This window comes from Rattus norvegicus, chromosome 12 (genome assembly GCF_036323735.1).
Source record: "Rattus norvegicus strain BN/NHsdMcwi chromosome 12, GRCr8, whole genome shotgun sequence".
NCBI lineage: Eukaryota > Metazoa > Chordata > Mammalia > Rodentia > Muridae > Rattus > Rattus norvegicus.
Genome location: NC_086030.1, coordinates 16,903,031 through 16,921,531, shown reverse-complemented (window position 1 = coordinate 16,921,531; position 18,501 = coordinate 16,903,031). Strand labels below are relative to the sequence as shown.

Here is an 18,501-nt window from a genome sequence, read left to right as displayed (position 1 = left end):
TATTTCTTTTTCAATCTGAACATTAACCCGTTTTTGGCTACCATCCAAGTATGCTTGAGGAAAAAAAAAAAAAAAAACAAAACGCAAACCTCCGTGTCTGAAGGCCAAGAGGGTGAGCATCTCAACATTTAATAATCAGGCTTCGAGGCCCTCTCCCTAATGCCACTGGGTGGACTCCTCTGCTGGGGAATGTCCTGTGTCACTGAAGCCTCCCTGACTTTCCCCGCTAGATGGCAACAGCGTCTTCCTAAACCGGTTATGACCAGAATTACTGCTGCCAATAGAGGTGACAAATAATACCTCCTCGCTCATTGAAAAAAAAAAAAAAAAAAAAAAAAAATCAGTGGCCCGGGTTTTTTTTTCTCTCGGAGCTGAGGACCGAACCCAGGGCCTGCAAGCGCTCTACCACTGAGCTAAATCCCCAACCCCTTTATTTCAATCTTTATTTATATAATTATTGACTTTTTATTCTGTTTTGTTTTGAGATACGTAACTCTGCTGACCTGGGACGAACTATGTAGACCAGGCTGGCCTTGGACTCACTCCTAAAGATGTCGCTCTCCAGCTCCATTTCTTTTTTTGTTTTTGAGACAGTGCCTCATGTAGCCAAGGCTAGACTGGACACAAGAGTCTGCCTTCGAATCCCAGACACTCTTGCTTGCTTCCTGAGTGCTGGGTGACAGGCTGTCCCACCACACCTGGATTATACAATTCAAGCGATAGAGCCATGGCTCTGTCCTAGGCACACACGCTACTACCCTGAGTTACAGCTTCAGACCTTTTTGCTTGGCTGGTTCTCACAGCTGGGATTACAGCCCCGGGCCACCCAACAGGTGGGCTTTATTCTTGTATGTTGGATTGTGTGGGCTAAGCCATCTCTCCAGCCCAGGTTTTTGTTTGTAAAATAAATGAACTCCATGCAGCAGTGAATCAACCAGGGTCCTAGCACATCAGACTGAATGAAGCGGGCTAGCCTGCTCTGCTCCACCCCTATCATTTCAACATCCCCAGTGAGGCAGACGATGGCAGATTCGAATTACAGAGGGGGACTGAGGTTTGCCAGGCCCTTCTCCCTTCCAAACCTCCCACCTGGTTGGTCCAAAGCTCACCAGGTCACACATTCCAAGCCAGGCTTTATGGCTATGGTTGTGACCCCTAACTTAGCAAACTGGATTCTAATCCCAGTCATCTTAGTACAAAAGAGCCTCCTGCCTCAGTCTGCCAAATGCCAGCACCGCAGGTGTGCGTCATCCCCAACAACCCCATAGGACCATTGGGGTGCAGCCTATGTACCCGGTTTCTACAGAGGTGGTGGCTGTGTCAGAGATTATTAAGGCCCTAACTTAATATATAGGTACCTTCTGGAGGGAATCAAAGTCTAAAAACAGGCAAAGGTCAGGCATCTACAAACAGGAGAAAAATGATTATATGGGTCTACAGCACGTTTAGAATCCCAGCACTCAGGAGGATGAGGCAGGGGGATTGCTCTTCCAATTCCTAGGCCAGCCTGGGTTTCATTTGTCTTTAAAAAAAAAAAAAAGAAAGACAATCACTACTCAGAGAAGCCCAGTCACCGGCAAAGTGTTGAGCAAATCCCAGCACTCGTGATCATCAGCTTGTGATGTCACTACTGGGGGTGACTGAGAGATGGGCCCAGCTTTTGCTCATGGCTGACCTTTGATTTGGGAGGGGTTACTCTCTAGCAGAATTGGGAGAGGTTCCTCAAAAAGCAACAGGGGTCCAGTGCAGAGGTGAAGGAAGGCAAACCCTGCTTCCCAACAAAAGGACTTTGTGTGTGTGTGTGTGCGCACGCACGCACACACACGCGCATACATGTGCATATGCGTGTGTACATATGTGCATTCATATGTGAGTGGCGCCATCTCCACACCTGGAGGTGCAGACAGATACCAAGTCAGGTGTCAGTCTCCCTCCTTATTTGAGAAAAGATTTCTTGTCCTTGTGTATATACCACCAGGCTCAAAGGCCACCGAACTCCCGGAATTCTCCCATTTCCGCCTTCAATTATGTTGTAGCAACAAAGGAATTTCAGAGGCATGCTAGCATAACTGGCCTCACACGGGTTCTAGGGATTTGAACTAAGGTCCTCACACATACGCCAATGCTTTACCCTTGGTGCCAACACCCCGGACTTTTTGTACTACAAAAAAAAGCATGAACTGCAGTGGGCCCCTGGCTCAGAGTCCTTACTAGGACTTCTGGGAAAGATACAGACTCAGCCCAGCTGAGCATGAGAGGAATTACTGGAAGCCCCAGTGAGAAGAGTGAGCCTGACAAAAATGAGGTCAACAGCGAAAAGTAGAACAGGAGACAGGCGGAAAAAGGAAGACCCAACCGGAAATGCACAGGAGAAAAAAAGCTCAAGATGATTGACAGTACGCAGACTGCACCTAATATTAGGTCATTAGTGCTCAACTAGGTTCCACGAGCAGATAAATTCTCTCTGCCTTTTCTTGGGCGGGGAGTGGGTGTTTGCAGAGGGTAAAGCAGGATCTAACATAGCCCAACCTGGCCTCAAACTCGGTACACAGCTAAAGATGATCTTAAGCTTGGATCTTCCTGACTCCATCTCTCTCTTTTTAAAAGATTTATTTATTAAATATAAGTACACTGTAGCTGCCCTCAGACACAGCAGAAGATGCATCGGATCCCATTACAGATGGTTGTGAGCCACCATGTGGGTTGCTGGGATTTGAACTCAGGACCTCTGGAAGAGCAGCCAGTGCTCTAACCACTGAGCATCCCTCCAGCCCGTGACTCCGGCTCTCAAGCATTGGGACTCCATGCCTGGTTCATGTGATGCTAAGAACGGAACACGCAGGGCTTCATGCACGCTGAGCGAGCAAGCACTCACTCTACCAAGTCCATTTATTTATGTGTGTGTGTGTGTGTGTGTGTGTGTGTGTGTGTGTGTGTGTGCGCGCGCGCGCGCGCGCGCACTCCCATGCCCACGTGCACACATGCTACAGCACACATGTGGCACTCAGAGGACGACTTTTGGGAAGTAGTTTTCCTCTGTTACTACATAGGTTCCAGGGCTCAAGACCATCAAGGCTTAATGGAGGTGGCTTTACCCACTGTGTTACTCTTCTTACTGCCCCCATCCTGCCCACCCTCTCAAAACTTTCATAAACACACATCACATCAGGGGAAGTGGAACTAGAGGCTTAAGTCCATCAAAATGGCACCTCTGGTTATACACACTTTCTCACTCCTACCATCGACATTTAATATTGCACATAGAACCCATGGTTACTGGCCAAAGCAAGCACTGAGCCACGCCCCCAGTCCCTCAATGGGAGATTCTAGGCAGGGGCTCTACCACTGAGCCAGACCCCAGCCCCTCACTGGGGGATTCTAGGCAGGGGCTCTACCACTGAGCCACACCCCCAGCCCCTCACTGGGGGATTCTAGGAGGGGCTCTACCACTGAGCCACACCCCAGCCCCTCACTGGGGAATTCTAGGCAGGGGCTCTACCAGTGAGCCACACCCCAGCCCCTCACTGGGGGATTCTAGGCAGGGGCTCTACCACTGAGCCACACCCCCAACCCTCTTTTTACTTTTTATGGTGAGAACAGGGTCTCAATTAGTTGCCTAGTCTGGCCTTATTTTCTCTAGTCCAAATGGCCTTCAATTCATAATCCTCCTGCCTCAGCCTCCCATGTAGCTTGGATGGTAGACCTATGCCACCAAGCCTGGTTTTATAATTAAAAGCAAAAAAAAAAAAAAAAAAAAAAAAAAAAACAGAACAAAACAGACAAAAAAAAATGTGAATAAGACATATTCTGGGGGATCTTGGAAGTTTTTAAGAAAAAAAAATGGGGGGTTGGGGATTTAGCTCAGTGGTAGAGCACTTGCCTAGCAAGCGCAAGGCCCTGAGTTCGGTCCCCAGCTCCGAAAAAAAGAAAAAGAAAAAGAAAAAGAAAAAAAAAATTAAATCTGTCACTCTACTCTGAAGCCCTGGGTGGCCCTGACTAGGCTGACCTAGAACCCCAGATACAGACCTGGGCCTCCAGGTTCTGACCCTGGGCAAATCACAGCTCAGGAATGCTGACGTGATAGGCATGCACCCCCTCCCACCAAGGTCAGCCCGATGCTCACCTGGAACCTCCTGGCCCCTCCGGTCCAGCTCCAGTTCAGCTATCTCACTCAGGAGGGTGATGCCCTGCAGGAAGCTGTGTTCCAGGACTAAGCTGGGGGCTGTGTCCAGCTTCTCCCCGCCTGGGACTCCAGTGCCTAGGGAGGGCAGAGGCCTGGCCTGGGGCAGCTCGGCTGCAGCTGCCAGTGCATTCATGCCAGCCAGTGGGTCATCCAGGCCAGGCAGGAGTGATTCGGGGTGGGTCTCTTCCAGATAGGTACTGGCAGGAGCAGGTGCAGCCTCCTGGGCCTCCAGGTTGAGACACTGGCCCTCTGGGACAGGCAAATCACAGTCTGAGAGCTCGAGGCTGGGCGGAGGCTCAGTCAGGGGTGGCTGGGGCAGACTGTCCTCAGGCCCTGTCTCTGCCACGGGCTCCTCCATTGGCACATCCAGGGGCACCTCCACCGGTTCTTCCTTAGCCTCCACCAGCGGCTCAGGTGTCAGCTGTGTCCCCAGCTCCAGGGCAGCCATGTGGGGCTCTGTCCTACTCGGTAGTTCTATCTGCGGTTCAGCAACCTGTGCGAAGTCTGACACTTCCGAGGGCTCCCGGCAGCCCGGACCTGCTGTGCTCAACGCCTGGGCCTCCAGAGGGCTACCTCCACAGCCACCTGCAGGGCTCACAGCCACCATGGTCTCTGGGACGGGCAGGGCCAGTGGTGACTCAAGGCGAGGGAGCTCTGTGGGGCCCTCTTCGATATCCTCGATTTCAGCCTTCACCTCCCGGTCAGCTAGCCGCTCCTCCTCTTGGCTATCCCGAGGTGGCTCTGGGATCTTAGAGGGTGACAGGCAGATGGGCTTGTCTTCAGGAGACAGTGCCAGGCGCTCAGGCCCGTCGGCCGGGAGTGGCACATCTGGGGCAAGGCCATCAGCATCAGCGGCTGCAGTAGGCTGTAGCAGGAAGGGGTAGGGTCTTCCATAGTGTGGTGGCAGGGCTTGGAATGGATACCTGGGGGGGATATCTGTCAAGGACGGAAGAAGTCAGTGAAGGGGGCTCCCCAAGGCTCTGACCTATCCCCATAACCTGAGTCAGAAAAGATATCCTATAACCAACGGTCCCCTGCTCAACCAGCTTGCAGGGTGGGGAGCACTTGCTGGTCCCCTGCCCTACCTCCACTGCCCTCTGAAATAACCCAGGACCCTTCTACAAGTCTGAGCCTTGGAGAGCAAAGTCAGCAGCCGCCATCTTGTCCTCACAAAGATCAATCAAGACTGGACCAGAAGCAAATGCTGAAGCCAGGTCTATGGAGATCTGTCATTCAGCCCAGGCTGCATCTCATGCTAATAGGGCAAGTTTCTAAAACTCTTATAGTAGTTGAGCATGGTAGCTCATGCCTTTAAATCCCAGCACTTGAGAGGCAGATCTCTGTGAGTTCAAGGCCACCCAAGCTACATAGGGAGGCACCGTCTCAAAACACAACAGGGCAAAAGTTCTTCATAGGAATAGTTTTACCCTAAATGGCAGGGGTGACTGGAAGGACTGCAGCAGCCTCAGGCCTGACACAGACCTGGGCAGTGCCCACTAGGAGCCTAACGAAGCACAACATCGTGTCAGCGCATGCTCCAGGCCGGGTGAGAGTTTAACCTTACGTAAGGCATTACAGCAAATGGCTGGTGGGGAGGGGGCGGGTCCCTGCGCAGACGAACGGAGCACTGATACACCATTCTGAATCAGAACCCAAATCCTCCCAAATGCAGCCTCGTAATCTTCCTTGTCCCCAGAAACAAGGACACATACCTCAGCCTCAAAAGCACCTGATAGGGGCTGGGGATTTAGCTCAGTGGTAGAGCGCTTACCTAGGAAGCGCAAGGCCCTGGGTTCGGTCCCCAGCTCCGAAAAAAAGAACCAAAAAAAAAAGAACCAAAAAAAAAAAAAAAAAAAAAAAAAGCACCTGATAACTACCTGGCTCCGGGACAGCATGTGTGGGTGTCAAAGAGGCTGCCCGGATGGGAACCGCTGACTGCTCCCAGAGTGACTACATACGGAGTTTGCAGGTCTGGGCATCCCCCTGCAGGGATACTATCAGGCTTATGACCCCTACACGCCACTTACAAGGGACTGGGAAGAAATCTCAAATGCATTCATTTCAGCAAGTGAGTGAGTAAATGAGCCAGTGGATGGATGGATGGATGGATGGATGGATGGATGAGTACATGAACAGACAAGCTAAGCAAGTAAACCAGGCCACCAATGAACACTTGGGAAATCCAGTGTCCCACGCCAAGGCGCCCTTGTTCTACACTCCCACCTGTGAACAGAGCCTGGAACGGGCTGGGTGCCTCCTTCTCCAACTCCAGATCCTTCTTCTCCACCACGTTCTCAGGAGCCTCTTCCTTGCGGGTGAGTCCAGGGGTAGGAGGTGGGGAGGCAGGTGGCGGGCTGCTGGGGTGCGAGCTAGGTGTGGCGGGGTAGGTGTAGGCTGGAGGCTTAGACACATCCTCCACCTTCTGGATGACCTTGGCCTTCAGAGAGGTCACGGGGGAGGCTCGGGGAGATGGGGGTGGGCTCATGGCCTTGCCGTGGGTGCCTGTCGGGCCGGTAGCCAGACCGGCAGACTTTTGGGGCAGTAGCCCAGGGCCTGTAGCACTCAGGCCGGCCTTGCCTGTGGTCTCCAGGCCCCTCTTAGTTATCTTCTCCTCCATCTCGGTCCGATGCTCTTGTGCTTTCAACCGTTCCTGCTAAGGAAGCAGAGGAGGGGTAGGGTCGGCATGACAGGAACATCGCCTGCCCAGTTCCTGGAGTTTCCCACTCCAGAAAATACCAGGCAAGATCCAAGGTCCAGGCCACCCAGCCCTTCCCGTCCCAAGGTAATCAATCCACCACAGACATTCTACCATGGCGCACATGTAATAAACGTGGCATTCTACAGAACCCAGAGAGCGGCTGGGGGCAGGGCACTGAGTCCTGGGTGTTACGAGGAGGGACCATGGCCTAAAACTCTTTGGCAAGCAGAGACTTCCATCAGGCCCGGCTGGGACCCTCACAGTTGGAGCAAGAGCCGTTAACCATAATGGGAGAGCCCATGTCCTGGCACCATGCGCTGTGCTTGCAAGCGAGGGCTTGGCACCTGCACGGTAGGAAACTGCGTTATCCAAGCCCCTCAGTGGGGAGCAGGAACTCACTGAGGCGTCTGACAGCAAAACGAGAAACCTAGCTTTACAACAACCAGTACTTTACAGGGCCCCCAGCAGCCAGTACCCAAAACACAGGATGACTCCACACACTTGCCACTCTCGTGGCCCCCTGTACCTAAGAACTAAGTAACTGACTACCACTAGTACCCCTACTTCCCGGAAGCAGAACCTTCTAGACCAAAGAGGTAACTGTCCAAAGACAGAGGACGCTCTGGGATCCCTCGGGTGTTCCCAGTACAAACATCCCCAATCCAGAGGTCACTTCTTATCTTGTTGTTGTTGTTTTTTTTTTCCACTGCTCACTGGGGTACTATCTACACTGGGAGCTGTCCATGACACCAAGGGTCTCTATTCAGATGCTTCCTCCTACAGGGAGCCCCCCCTGACTGCTACCATCTCCCACCAGGGGGCCAGGACTCACCACCAGCTGTGCACTGCGCTGCAGCTCCAGGGCCTGGGCTGCCTGCTGTTGCAGGTACAGCAGCTCTTGCTGCCGTAAAAAGTGCTGCTGAGAGAAGAGCTGCAGCTGCTGGGCGTGGTGCAGGGGGCTGCGGCCCGGCGGGTACAGGGCTGGCCAGAGGGGAGGTACTGTCGCACGCTCCATCAGCTCAGCTGCGGAGACAGACAATGAGGGGAGGCTACACCCACAGCCCCGGCTACTGTGTGACTGTGTGGGCTCCCACCCCATTTCCAGAGGGAGATGCTGAGGTCCAATGCAGACACAACAGGTCCCCCGTTGGCTTTCCCCAGCCTGGAATATCAGCCCTCACCCTACCTATATGTGCCCAAATCCCCATACAGAATGTCCTCAAAGGTCACAGTTGCAACATGCCTGCCTGCAGGATGGTACCAAAGCCACCATGGGAACTACACTCCGTAGTCTGCAGAGTGGGTCCCAGAAAGGACAAAGACACCCAGTCCATACAGGTGACCCTAACTGAATTCTTTCTCTTAGAATTCCCAAGATCTGCTCTCTGGACATAACAGGTTCAGGCTTTCCTGGACCCTCTTTCTTTTTCTTTTTTTTTTTTTTTTTTTTTTTATTTTTTAGATTTATTCATTTATTATATATAAGTACACTGTAGCTGTTTTCAGATACACCAGAAGAGGGCATCAGATCTCTTTACAGATGGTTGTGAGCCACCATGTGGTTGCCGGGAATTGAACTCAGGACCTCTGGAAGAGCAGTCGGGTGCTCTTAACCACTGAGCCATCTCTCCAGCCCGTTTCCTGGACCCTCTTGTCCCCACCCCATATACAGAGCTATTCCACCCCCATGGGTGGCCAGGGAAGTCCCTGGCTGTGAGTCGGGGGCAGGGGGGGTCACTTACCAAAATGAGGCAGGTGATCACTAGGGATAACCACCAGCTGGCCAGACTGGGGGTCCCTGACGAACTGGTAAGCTGATGGTAAGGAACCCCCTAAACCAGGTGGGAATGCAGGGGCCATGCCTTGGTGCAGAGACGGGGGTCCCAGGCCTAGGGGGAGAAAAATCAAGCTTGCATCAACATCAGGTTCCTGGCTCACTGACAGTACCATAGTCCCCGATGTCCACTGAAAATCCCGAAGGGAACTTGGAGAGTTCAGCCCGCAGACTGGGGACAGGTGTGTCACTCCCACCTTCCTGGGAGCCAGAGGAAGACTAACTCAGTCCGGCCTTCCCTCAAAGAAAGAAACCCCATAAAGCTGCACTCACCGTAAGGGTGGCCGGCAAGCCACATGGAAGTGCTACCGGACCGAGGCAGCCAGGGGTGTGTGGCTAAGTGAGCCGCAGGGTCAGCAGACCAGCGTCCTGAGCCTGCCAGCGTCGGGCCACCAGTCACCATGAGGTTGGGGTTCAGACCATTAGGAGCACAGCTGGTAGGGTGTAGACGGGCCAGATCGGCCAGCTCCTTACTTTCTCTGCAAAGGGAAACAGAGGCATGGGAACAGCTGGTAGCCCAAGAATGGGGACAGGGGAAAGAGAGCCATAGCCCAGAGAGCTGACAGGCGCTTAGGAGTGAGCTGGGGGACTCTATGGCCCTCCACCATGGGCCCATGGAGGGGCCTTGAGTCACATGGACAGACAAGCCCAAGCTCTCATTGACCATGGTGGAGCTCAGAGGTCACCTCAACACCCCCTTACTCCAGAAGCCCGTAGCCCCAACTCTCAGGTCCCCTAACCCCTCACCGGAGCAACTTCTCCTGGTCCCGGTCCAGCCGTGTCCCTAGCAGCCGATCCTCCCGGTGCCTGGCTCGATCACAGTCATCCTCAGTCCGTCCATGCCCTGGGGGCCAAAGGTGGCAGTGAGTCCCCAGCCGACAGTTGTCCAGACTCCCATTATATCTCTCACAACCCTCCCCGCATATACCCTAATGGAACCTTCCAGCAACCCCAGCAACACAGTCCCTCAGGACCTACTGAACCTCACTGAGGGGTCCTTGGCCCATAAACTTCCTATTTATCCCTCCCACCCTGGGAGCCTGCCTGTCAGTCACCTGTGGTGAAAGACCACACGAGCAGACAGAAGGCTCAACAGAATAAAAATCTGTCAAACAGGGGTTGGGGATTTAGCTCAGTGGTAGAGCGCTTGCCTAGCAAGCACAAGGCCCTGGGTTCGGTCCCCAGCTCTGAAAAAAAGAAAAAAGAAAAAAAAATCTGTCAAACAGGCACGGGAGTGCATGCATGCCTTCAACCCCAGCAAAAGAAGGGAGAGTGGAGCAGAGAAGAAGCTCTGTGGACCAAGGTACTTCCTACCAAGCCTGAAGACGGAGTTCAAGTTTAATTCCCTAAACTCACAGGGGAGAGACCTGGACTCATGCCAAGCTGTCCTCTGACTTCTACATGTGCACAGTACCGTGCCCATGCCTATATGTATACAGGAACACACAAAACTAATGTCATTTCCATTTATTATTTATTTTATGCTTACAAGCGTTATCATGACTATGTGTATATACGTGCTACACTCGTGTCTGTATGATGTGCTAGCAGTCCAGAGGGGGACGTTGGGTCCTACTCCACAAGAAGTCCTATGAGCCACTAAGCCATCTCTGCAGACCAAAGAAATGTACTTAAAAATTAAAACGGACAGGAAGGCTCAGCAAGTAAAGGTGCTTGCTGCCTAGCCTGATGACCTGAGTTCGATTCCTGGAACTCACATAGCAGAAGGAAGGGAACCAACTCTTACCGGTTGTCTTCTGACCTTGACAACACATAGGGTAGCATGTCTGTGTATGTATACACATACACACATACACACACACACACACACACACACATACACACACGCATGTATGCACTCACACACGCACGCACACGTGCGCGCACACACACACACAACAAATGGTATAGAAGAGAAGAGGTTGGGAATGTAGCTCAGCTGGAGAACTGCTTACCTAGCAGCCCTATGTCCCATCCCCCCATAGCGGGTGCTAGGTAGGTAGACACACACGCAAGAGGATTATAATGTCAAGGTTATCCTTGGCTACATGGCAAATTAAAGCCAATTTGGGCTACATGAGCCTCTGTCTCAGTAAATAAATAATCTGATTAGCCTGGTCCAGCAATGTCTCAGGTAACAAGACCGCCAACACAGATGGCTTGGGGGTCCCACAGAGGACCTGCCTGGGTACCCTTGACAGGGTCTACAGTAGGCCATGTTCAGGATCCTCTCAGGGCAAGGTCGACCTGAAATGCAGCAACTGAACTCCCGTACCATCTATCATCTCCCTGAACCACGAAAACCTCAGAGTCCTGAAGAGCACTGTCCCTGCCCAAGACGAACTCAGAGTCCGCAGACCCTTCTGGTCTCCTGGGGAAGATGGCGACGCCACAGAAGAGCTAGGAGAGAGTGTGTCCATGGAAGCAGAGAATGGGAGCTCAGAGAGAGAGAGAGAGAGAGAGAGAGAGAGAGAGAGAGAGAGAGAGAGAGAGAGCAAGAGCACAGCCACATGAGCCCAGGCAGCCCAGAACCAAATGTGCTAGAGAGACAGCCAAGCAGTCTCCTATGGAACAGGGCCAGTCCCTAAAGGCAGATAGGGTAAGGGCCAGGAAGTCTTCCTGAAGTAAAGCTCAGAGTTACCTAGAGAGCATCTAAAAAACAGGCCCAACACAGGAAGACCCTGACCAATTTTAAGTGGTGAGAGTGGACAGAGGCAGATCAGGGAAGGAAGTGGCCCTGGTCCCTGAAGGGTCCTTTCCCCCCCCAGGAGCCACAGTCCATAGACAAGTCCATAGTCAAGCTTACACAGATACCGAGTGACTGGACAGATGGGGGGGGCAGGAAGTAAGGAGCAAATGCCTCCTGCAGCTGGGGACAGGGGAGGAGGCCCAGCCAGGACACCCTTGCCTCTGAGGCCTGGAGGTCTCCTCCTGGTTCCTCCTGCGATGGTTAATACTGTCAGCCTAACAGGATCTATAATCACCTAGCAGGCAAAGCTCTGGGCCTATCTATGAGGGGTCTCCACAGAGGTTTCACGAGAGTTAGGAAGACACACTCCTGAAGGTGGGCAAAACTACTCCTGGGTCACTGGCTGAGTAAGAAGCAGCATGGCTGGGGAAGGCTCAGGGAGTAGAGAGAGGCTCTTGTAAGCATGCCTGGCAGTCTAAGTTCAATCCCTGGGACCTAGGTGGTGGACGAAGAGAAGAGATCCCTGGAAACTGTCCTCTGACCTTGACATGTGCATGCCTACACACAAGATAGATAGACGGACAGACAGACAGATGGATGCAAAAAGATTTTTTTTTAAAGAGAAGAAAGTGGCTGCACAGATAGCTCGGCAGTTAAGAGAACCTGTTTCATCGTTATAAGGACTAGAGTTTAGGTTCCCAACACCCACGTAAGCAGCCAGACGTCTGGCACACACCTGTAACTACAGCTCCAAGGGACTGGAGACAGGAAGACAGCTGGGGAGGCCTGTCTGCCAGCTGAGCCTAGACTTGAACTCCAGCTTTGGAGAGAGATCCTGCTTAAAAGACACTGGTGAGGGCTAGAAGGAGACATCCAACACGCTCTTCTGGTCTACACACACACACACACACACACACACACACACACACACACACACACACGGACACAGATTCATGTGCATAAATCAGTAAATACATTTTTAAAGGAGAAAGCACTCTGAGCCCCAGCAGCCAACTCTGTCTGCTTCCAGACCTCAGATGCACCGTGACTGAGCCTCAGGCTCCCACGGCTACAACCTCCCCACTGTGATAGCCTGCATACTCAATCAGGAGCCAAAATAAACTCCTCCTTCCTTCCTTCCTTTAATAAATGTTTTTGTTGGATATTCCATCAGAGCAACCAGAGAAGTAACTAGCAGTGTGCGCGCGCGCACACACACACACACACACACACACACACACACACACACACGCCCCTTGAGCATAGTAACAGCTAGAGAGGCAGGTTCCAACAAGAAGCTGGGATGACAGCTGGATTGGTGAAGTGGTTACCGTGAGTCCTGAGTTTGAATCTCTATAACCTGTATTTTAAAAAAGCACAAGCCAGACACTAGTAGTGGACCCCTTTAGGCCTAGCCCTTGAGAGGAAGGAACAGGTGGATCTCTTATGATTTCAAGGCCAGCCTGGTCTACAGAGCTTGTTTCAGGATAGCCAAGGGTACAGAAAAACCTTGTCTCGAAGAAAGAAAAGAAAACTTAAAAATGGTACAAGAGGGTTGGGGATTTAGCTCAGTGGTAGAGCGCTTGCCTAGCAAGCGCAAGGCCCTGGGTTCAGTCCCCAGCTCTGATAAAAAAAGAAAAAAGAAAAAAAATGGTACAAGAAACTAAGGGAGACACCTCTGGCCTTTGGACACACACACACACACACACACACAACCCTCTGGACACACACAGACACACACACACACAGACACACAACCCTCTGGACACACACAGACACACACACACACAGACACACACACACACACACAGACACACACATAGGCACACACCTCTCTGGACACAGACAGACAGACAGACAGACAGACAGACAGACAGACAGACACACACACACACACACACACACACACACACACACACACACACAAAATGGTAGCACTACAAGGAACCAAGGGGAAACTGCAGTCCAGAAGGAAACAGCAGGTTTGAGGCAGGGCGCACAGGCGCAGAGAGCCACCCAGAGTTCCACAGCTGTGTCTAGAAATCAGAGCCTGAGCTCATGCCTCCTTGTCCCAGGGGAGACGCCACGTCAACCAGGCTCACACACTCCCAAGGGCTCAGCCATATGGGAAGGGCACGTGCCGCCAGTCTCTGTGTCTGAGACCAGCTGTGGGCACGGCGCTTGCTGCTGGGGCCCCAGAAAGGGGAGGTGCCTGGAGGGTAGACTAGGCTTGGGGCCACTAGTCCTCTATACACCCTGACTAAATTGCCCTGGGTTACTTCCTGTCCCAAGTGTCACCTGCCACTAGACACCAACAACTCAGAGCAGCTTTCCTGCCCAGGGCTGCTAGGCAGAGCTCCAGGTCACTCTCTGCAAACTGGCTGCCTCCCAAGGGAATCTGACATGGCTGTGGCACCTGACCCCACGCTCCGAGGGGCTCTACCTCCAACCACATTGCTCTGTAGCTCCCTACGGTCTCCAGGCTCTGCTCACAGTCACCGTGAAGAGCCAAGATCCTGTTCTGGGCTCACACCATGGGGTCCAGACGTCCCGTCCAATCTCTTCATGCAAGTCACATGTATCTCTTCCCCGGGGACCTGTACACTCTGTTCCCTCAGCACACAATGCCCTTCCACTGGACCATTCAACACAACTTCTGTCGTCACCTCCTCCAGGAAGGAAGGACCTGCCCTCACCACCTCTCCTCCATCACCTTCCTCAGTTACCTCCCTCACTACGCTGCATGACCGCTTGTGGTGTGGCTGGTTCACCACCCGACTACCAGCACCAGAGCGAACACAATGCGTGCCTGCTCAGGTTCCAAGCAGGCCACCCATAGCCCCTTGGCCATCTCCTTTCTACACAACGCCGGACAGAGAAACTCAATGAACAAACAGGAAAGAGACGCCCGTGAGTGCCTGAGCGAAGAACCTGCAAAAGAGCAGAGGAGGCCACAAGAAGCCAAAAGGAGTAAGCAAGAAAGGGATCATAAGGGGGGAGGGTTGGGAGGGGAACACCCATAAGGAAGGGGAGGGGGGAGGGGGATGTTTGCCCGGAAACCGGGAAAGGGAATAACACTCGAAATGTATATAAGAAATACTCAAGTTAATAAAAAAAAAAAAAAAAAAAAAAAAAAAAAAAGAAAGGGATCATAAAAGAGATGTCCGTGGTAAAGCCCCTGCCTAGAATCCCCCAGTGAAGGGCTGGGGGCGTGGCTCAGTGGTAGAGCACCTGCCTAGAATCCCCCAGTGAAGGGCTGGGGGCGTGGCTCAGTGGTAGAGCACCTGCCTAGAATCCCCCAATGAGGGGCTGGGGGCGTGGCTCAGTGGATGAGCCCCTGCCTAGAATCCCCCAGTGAGGGCTGGGGTGTGGCTCAGTGGTAGAGCCCCTGCCTAGAATCCCCCAGTGAGGGGCTAGGGCGTGACTCAGTGGTAGAGCCCCTGCCTAGAATCCCCCAGTGAGGGGCTGGTTATTGGAGAAATTACAGCCAGTAGGTAGTACACATGAGACGATGGTTTTCATTCCCAACAGTGAAAAAAAAAGCATCAGATAACAGCAAACGACCTCTCAGCCTAAACTCCAACCACATCCTCTTTTCTTTACATGTGTACTTATGACCCTTGTGGGCACAGGTATTTTAAACACTAAATCATGAACCACCCTAAACACAAGAGGAATGAATACCCTACCATGTCACAGAACCCTATTCCGACTAGAAGACTTGTCCCCTGTCATTCCATCCCAGAATAATCAGGTGCTGCTGCTAACCCCCATCCTTAGAGGACCAACTTCCTTGGCTAGGTATCCCTGCCCAAAGCAAGAGGATCGTTCAGTCAGTCAACAAACACCCACTAGACACCAGTCACTCAGATCTTCGTGCTGGGAGAATTCAAAGGCAGGGCAGATAAGGAAGGAGCACATCCTGATTCAAAGTCCAAAGTCCCAGATGCTGTAGCTCTCATGGGGACATCCAGGCACAGTCAACACGGGAATGGGGAGTTCAGGAAAACAAGCACAGGCCAGCTGGAGCTTTGGGTGACTTAAAGAGAGACACAGCAGGGTGTGGCAGCACAGGCCTTTAACATCCACAGAGATGGGAGGGTCTCTGAATTCAAGCCTAACCGGGTCTGCATAGTGAGTTCCTTCCTCATCAGCGCTATGTAATGAATCCCCCATCTCCAGAAATAACCAGTGTTAGGAGACAGACCTAGGCAGGGTACTCCACCCCCGGGGCAGGGTGCGTCCCGGAAGCATGCTCTGACATTACAAATGGGTCAGAGTGAGACAGGACACCTGGCCTTGCTAGGTTATCTGGGAAATAGGACTTAAATGATTCCCGGAGAGAGGAGGCAGAAAGCCTCTTGCAAAGACCATGGAGCCCAGAAGGCAGCAGAAGGCAGGCAGGGCAGGGAGGAACCCGGGAGATGGAAAGAGATATATGTGGACAAGGCTCTGGTGCGTCTATGGGTGTCTAGTCTGGAAACCACAGTAAGGGAGCGTCCTTCCTTCGTAGGTGGCCCTGGACTGTGGTCTAGGAGGCCAGGGACATGGAACAATGCCTGCCTTGAGATGTCGCACAAGCAAGGGCCAGCTGGACACGACCTTTTCCTGGCCTTCACTCAGCCTTCCCAGGCAGCCTGCTGTACATGGTAACAAACAAGAAGCCCTGCCTTAAACAAGGAAGCCGACCAGGACTGACACCCAAGATTGTCCTCTGACCTTAAAACAGGCACATGGCACCCAAATGCCACCTAATCACAGGAACGCACACACAGACAGACAGACAGACAGACACACACACACACACACACACACTCACATGATAGACAAACACACCAGACAGACAGACAGACACAGGAAAATGAGAGGGGAAAAAAAAAGGCTGATTGAAATAACCCAATGGATAAGACTGCTTGCCACACAAGCCTGATGACCTGAATTTGATCCTTGAACCTAAGTAGGAGGAAAGAATCAACTTTAGGAGGTTGATCTCTGACCTCCCTGTGTTCAAGGGCAAACACATGTCCATACACTCATGGGCACGCCCACACACACGTGTGTGCACGTACAGCAGATAATAATCATTTTACAAAAGGGTGCTGCTGTGATGGCTCAGTGGTTAAAAGGGAGGTGAGGCCCCTTTCTCAGCTCAGCGGGCACTAACACACGTGTGACACGCATGCACTTACAGTTCTGTTTTGTTTTCAGTTAAAAAAAGATTCACTAAATAAGGCCTGTCAGGAAGCCACCTCTACCATTCACAAGCATTCATTCATTCATTCATTCATTTACTCATTCATTCATTCACTCATTCATTCACTCATTCATTCATTCACTCACTCATTCATTCACTCACTCATTCACTCACTCACTCATTCATTCACTCATTCATTCATTCACTCACTCATTCATTCATTCACTCACTCATTCATTCATTCATTCACCTGGCACCTACTATGTTCCAGGCCCCACACTAAGAGGCACTGAATGAGTCAAACGCCCGGCTCTACCCCACTGGAAGACTCAGAATGGAAGGATTAAGGTTGGTCTATTCCTAGGAATCCCTAGGACAGAACAAAGCGACTCAAAACAGCACAGAGGTGCTTACGTGCAAAAATATTCCACACAGCATTCTCCACACAAAAGAAAGCAGGCAAAGACTTAAAATGCCCACCAGGGAATGGAGACCTAACTACAGTACCTGCTGGTGTGTGCTCTCTACGGAATATTAAAGGCAGTAAAAAAAAAAATGATACTTGTAAAGACTCTGACATCTCGGGAGAAACAACCCACACTGGGACGTGCGGGCGACACACACGGCCAAGGCGGTGCTGCGTTGGCCACTCTGCAGGTAGACACAAATTGCACGGGAAAATGAATTCAGAAAGTGTTTGGGGTGCTGGGGAGACATAATGGCCTTTTTCTTCATTCTCCTCTCCTGCACTCTACACACCTATGTGGATAATGGGAAAGGCAATCAAAGTTTCAATAGCAGCCATGATGGGCAAGTGGGGAACAGGCAAGCAGTACTGGGAAAAGGGAGGGAGGGAGCGAGGGGTGTGACGGAGGCCTGGGAGAAAAGACTAAGAAACCAGCCAGGAATCCCAGCACTCCAGAGGCAGAGAGAAGTGGATTTCTGTGAGTTCAAAGCCAGCCTGGTCTACATAGTAGGTTCCAAGCTAACCAGGACCACTCTGGGAAAGCCCATCTTTAAAAAAAATAAAACAAAATAGGAAGCCAGAGGCAGGAACAATGCAGTGTGGCACACGCTGTTAATTCCAGCACTCCGGAGGCAGAGGCGGGTGGATTTCTGTGACTTCAAGGGTAGCCTGGTCTACAGAGCGAGTTCCAGGGCAGCCAGGGCTACACAGAGAACTCTATCTCAAAAAAACAAACAAAAACAAAACAAAACAAAACAAAAAACGAACAAAGAAGAGGGCCAGATATGAGGTGGAGAATCTGTGGAAGATCCCGGGCCAGCTAGCCTGGTGTCTACAGCCCCAATGAGAGAGACTGTCTTGGGCCACTCAGGTGACTCAGTGAGAAAAGGCAAGTGCTGCCAGGCCTGAAGACCCATCCCCAAAACCCACTCAGTGGAAGAGAAGCTATTTCTTACAGCTTGTCCTCTGACTTCCCCATGTTCACTGTGGGGCATTCACATGGCTGTGTGAGACACACACACACACACACACACACACACACACACACCACACAAATAAAATAAGAGAGCCTGTCTCAAACACAGATCAAATACTCAAGGTTGTCCTTTGACTTACACACTTATAACACACACAGCACCTGTACCCACACCCACACCCACACCCAAATAGTAACACTTAAGAAGGGTGGGGCTGTTCCTGGTTTAATTCCCAACTATTAAGGAGAGGGATCGAAACGTCAAAACCCATCTAGACCACACAGCAACTCAATGAAAAACGGGGGCTGGGGGTGTGGGTTAATTGCTAGAATGCCTGCCCAGCGTACAAGGCCTGGGACCCACTTCGGCACTACATGAACGGTGTCTTAGGGCCCAGACTATTAAAACAATAGCTCGCACTCAGGAAATGGGGAAAGGGAAATTAAAGTTCAAGATCATT

General features: G+C 51.8%; 1 protein-coding gene and 1 long non-coding RNA gene across 12 annotated transcripts in view; one reads left to right on the top strand and one right to left on the bottom strand.

Annotated features, from left to right (window-relative positions):
• The window catches only part of Tnrc18 (trinucleotide repeat containing 18), a 96,295-nt gene that overhangs the window by 43,693 nt on the left and 34,101 nt on the right, over window positions 1–18,501 (bottom strand). For 7 of the 11 annotated variants that reach the window (XM_039089375.2, XM_039089371.2, XM_039089373.2 and 4 more), the window contains 6 exons: window positions 9,463–9,559; window positions 8,989–9,194; window positions 8,624–8,770; window positions 7,714–7,904; window positions 6,407–6,836; window positions 4,124–5,119 (listed from right to left, as the gene is read on the bottom strand). In XM_039089375.2, coding sequence (XP_038945303.1) covers window positions 4,124–5,119; window positions 6,407–6,836; window positions 7,714–7,904; window positions 8,624–8,770; window positions 8,989–9,194; window positions 9,463–9,559 — 2,067 coding nt within the window. The remainder of the gene's footprint in view (window positions 1–4,123; window positions 5,120–6,406; window positions 6,837–7,713; window positions 7,905–8,623; window positions 8,771–8,988; window positions 9,195–9,462; window positions 9,560–18,501) is intronic. The other 4 variants (XM_063271267.1, XM_039089379.2, XM_039089372.2 and 1 more) reach the window with 1 other exon arrangement.
• On the top strand, window positions 6,802–10,236 carry LOC120095837 (uncharacterized). The gene is made up of 3 exons (XR_005491702.2): window positions 6,802–7,232; window positions 8,094–8,219; window positions 9,942–10,236. It is a non-coding gene; the product is annotated as an uncharacterized LOC120095837 (long non-coding RNA).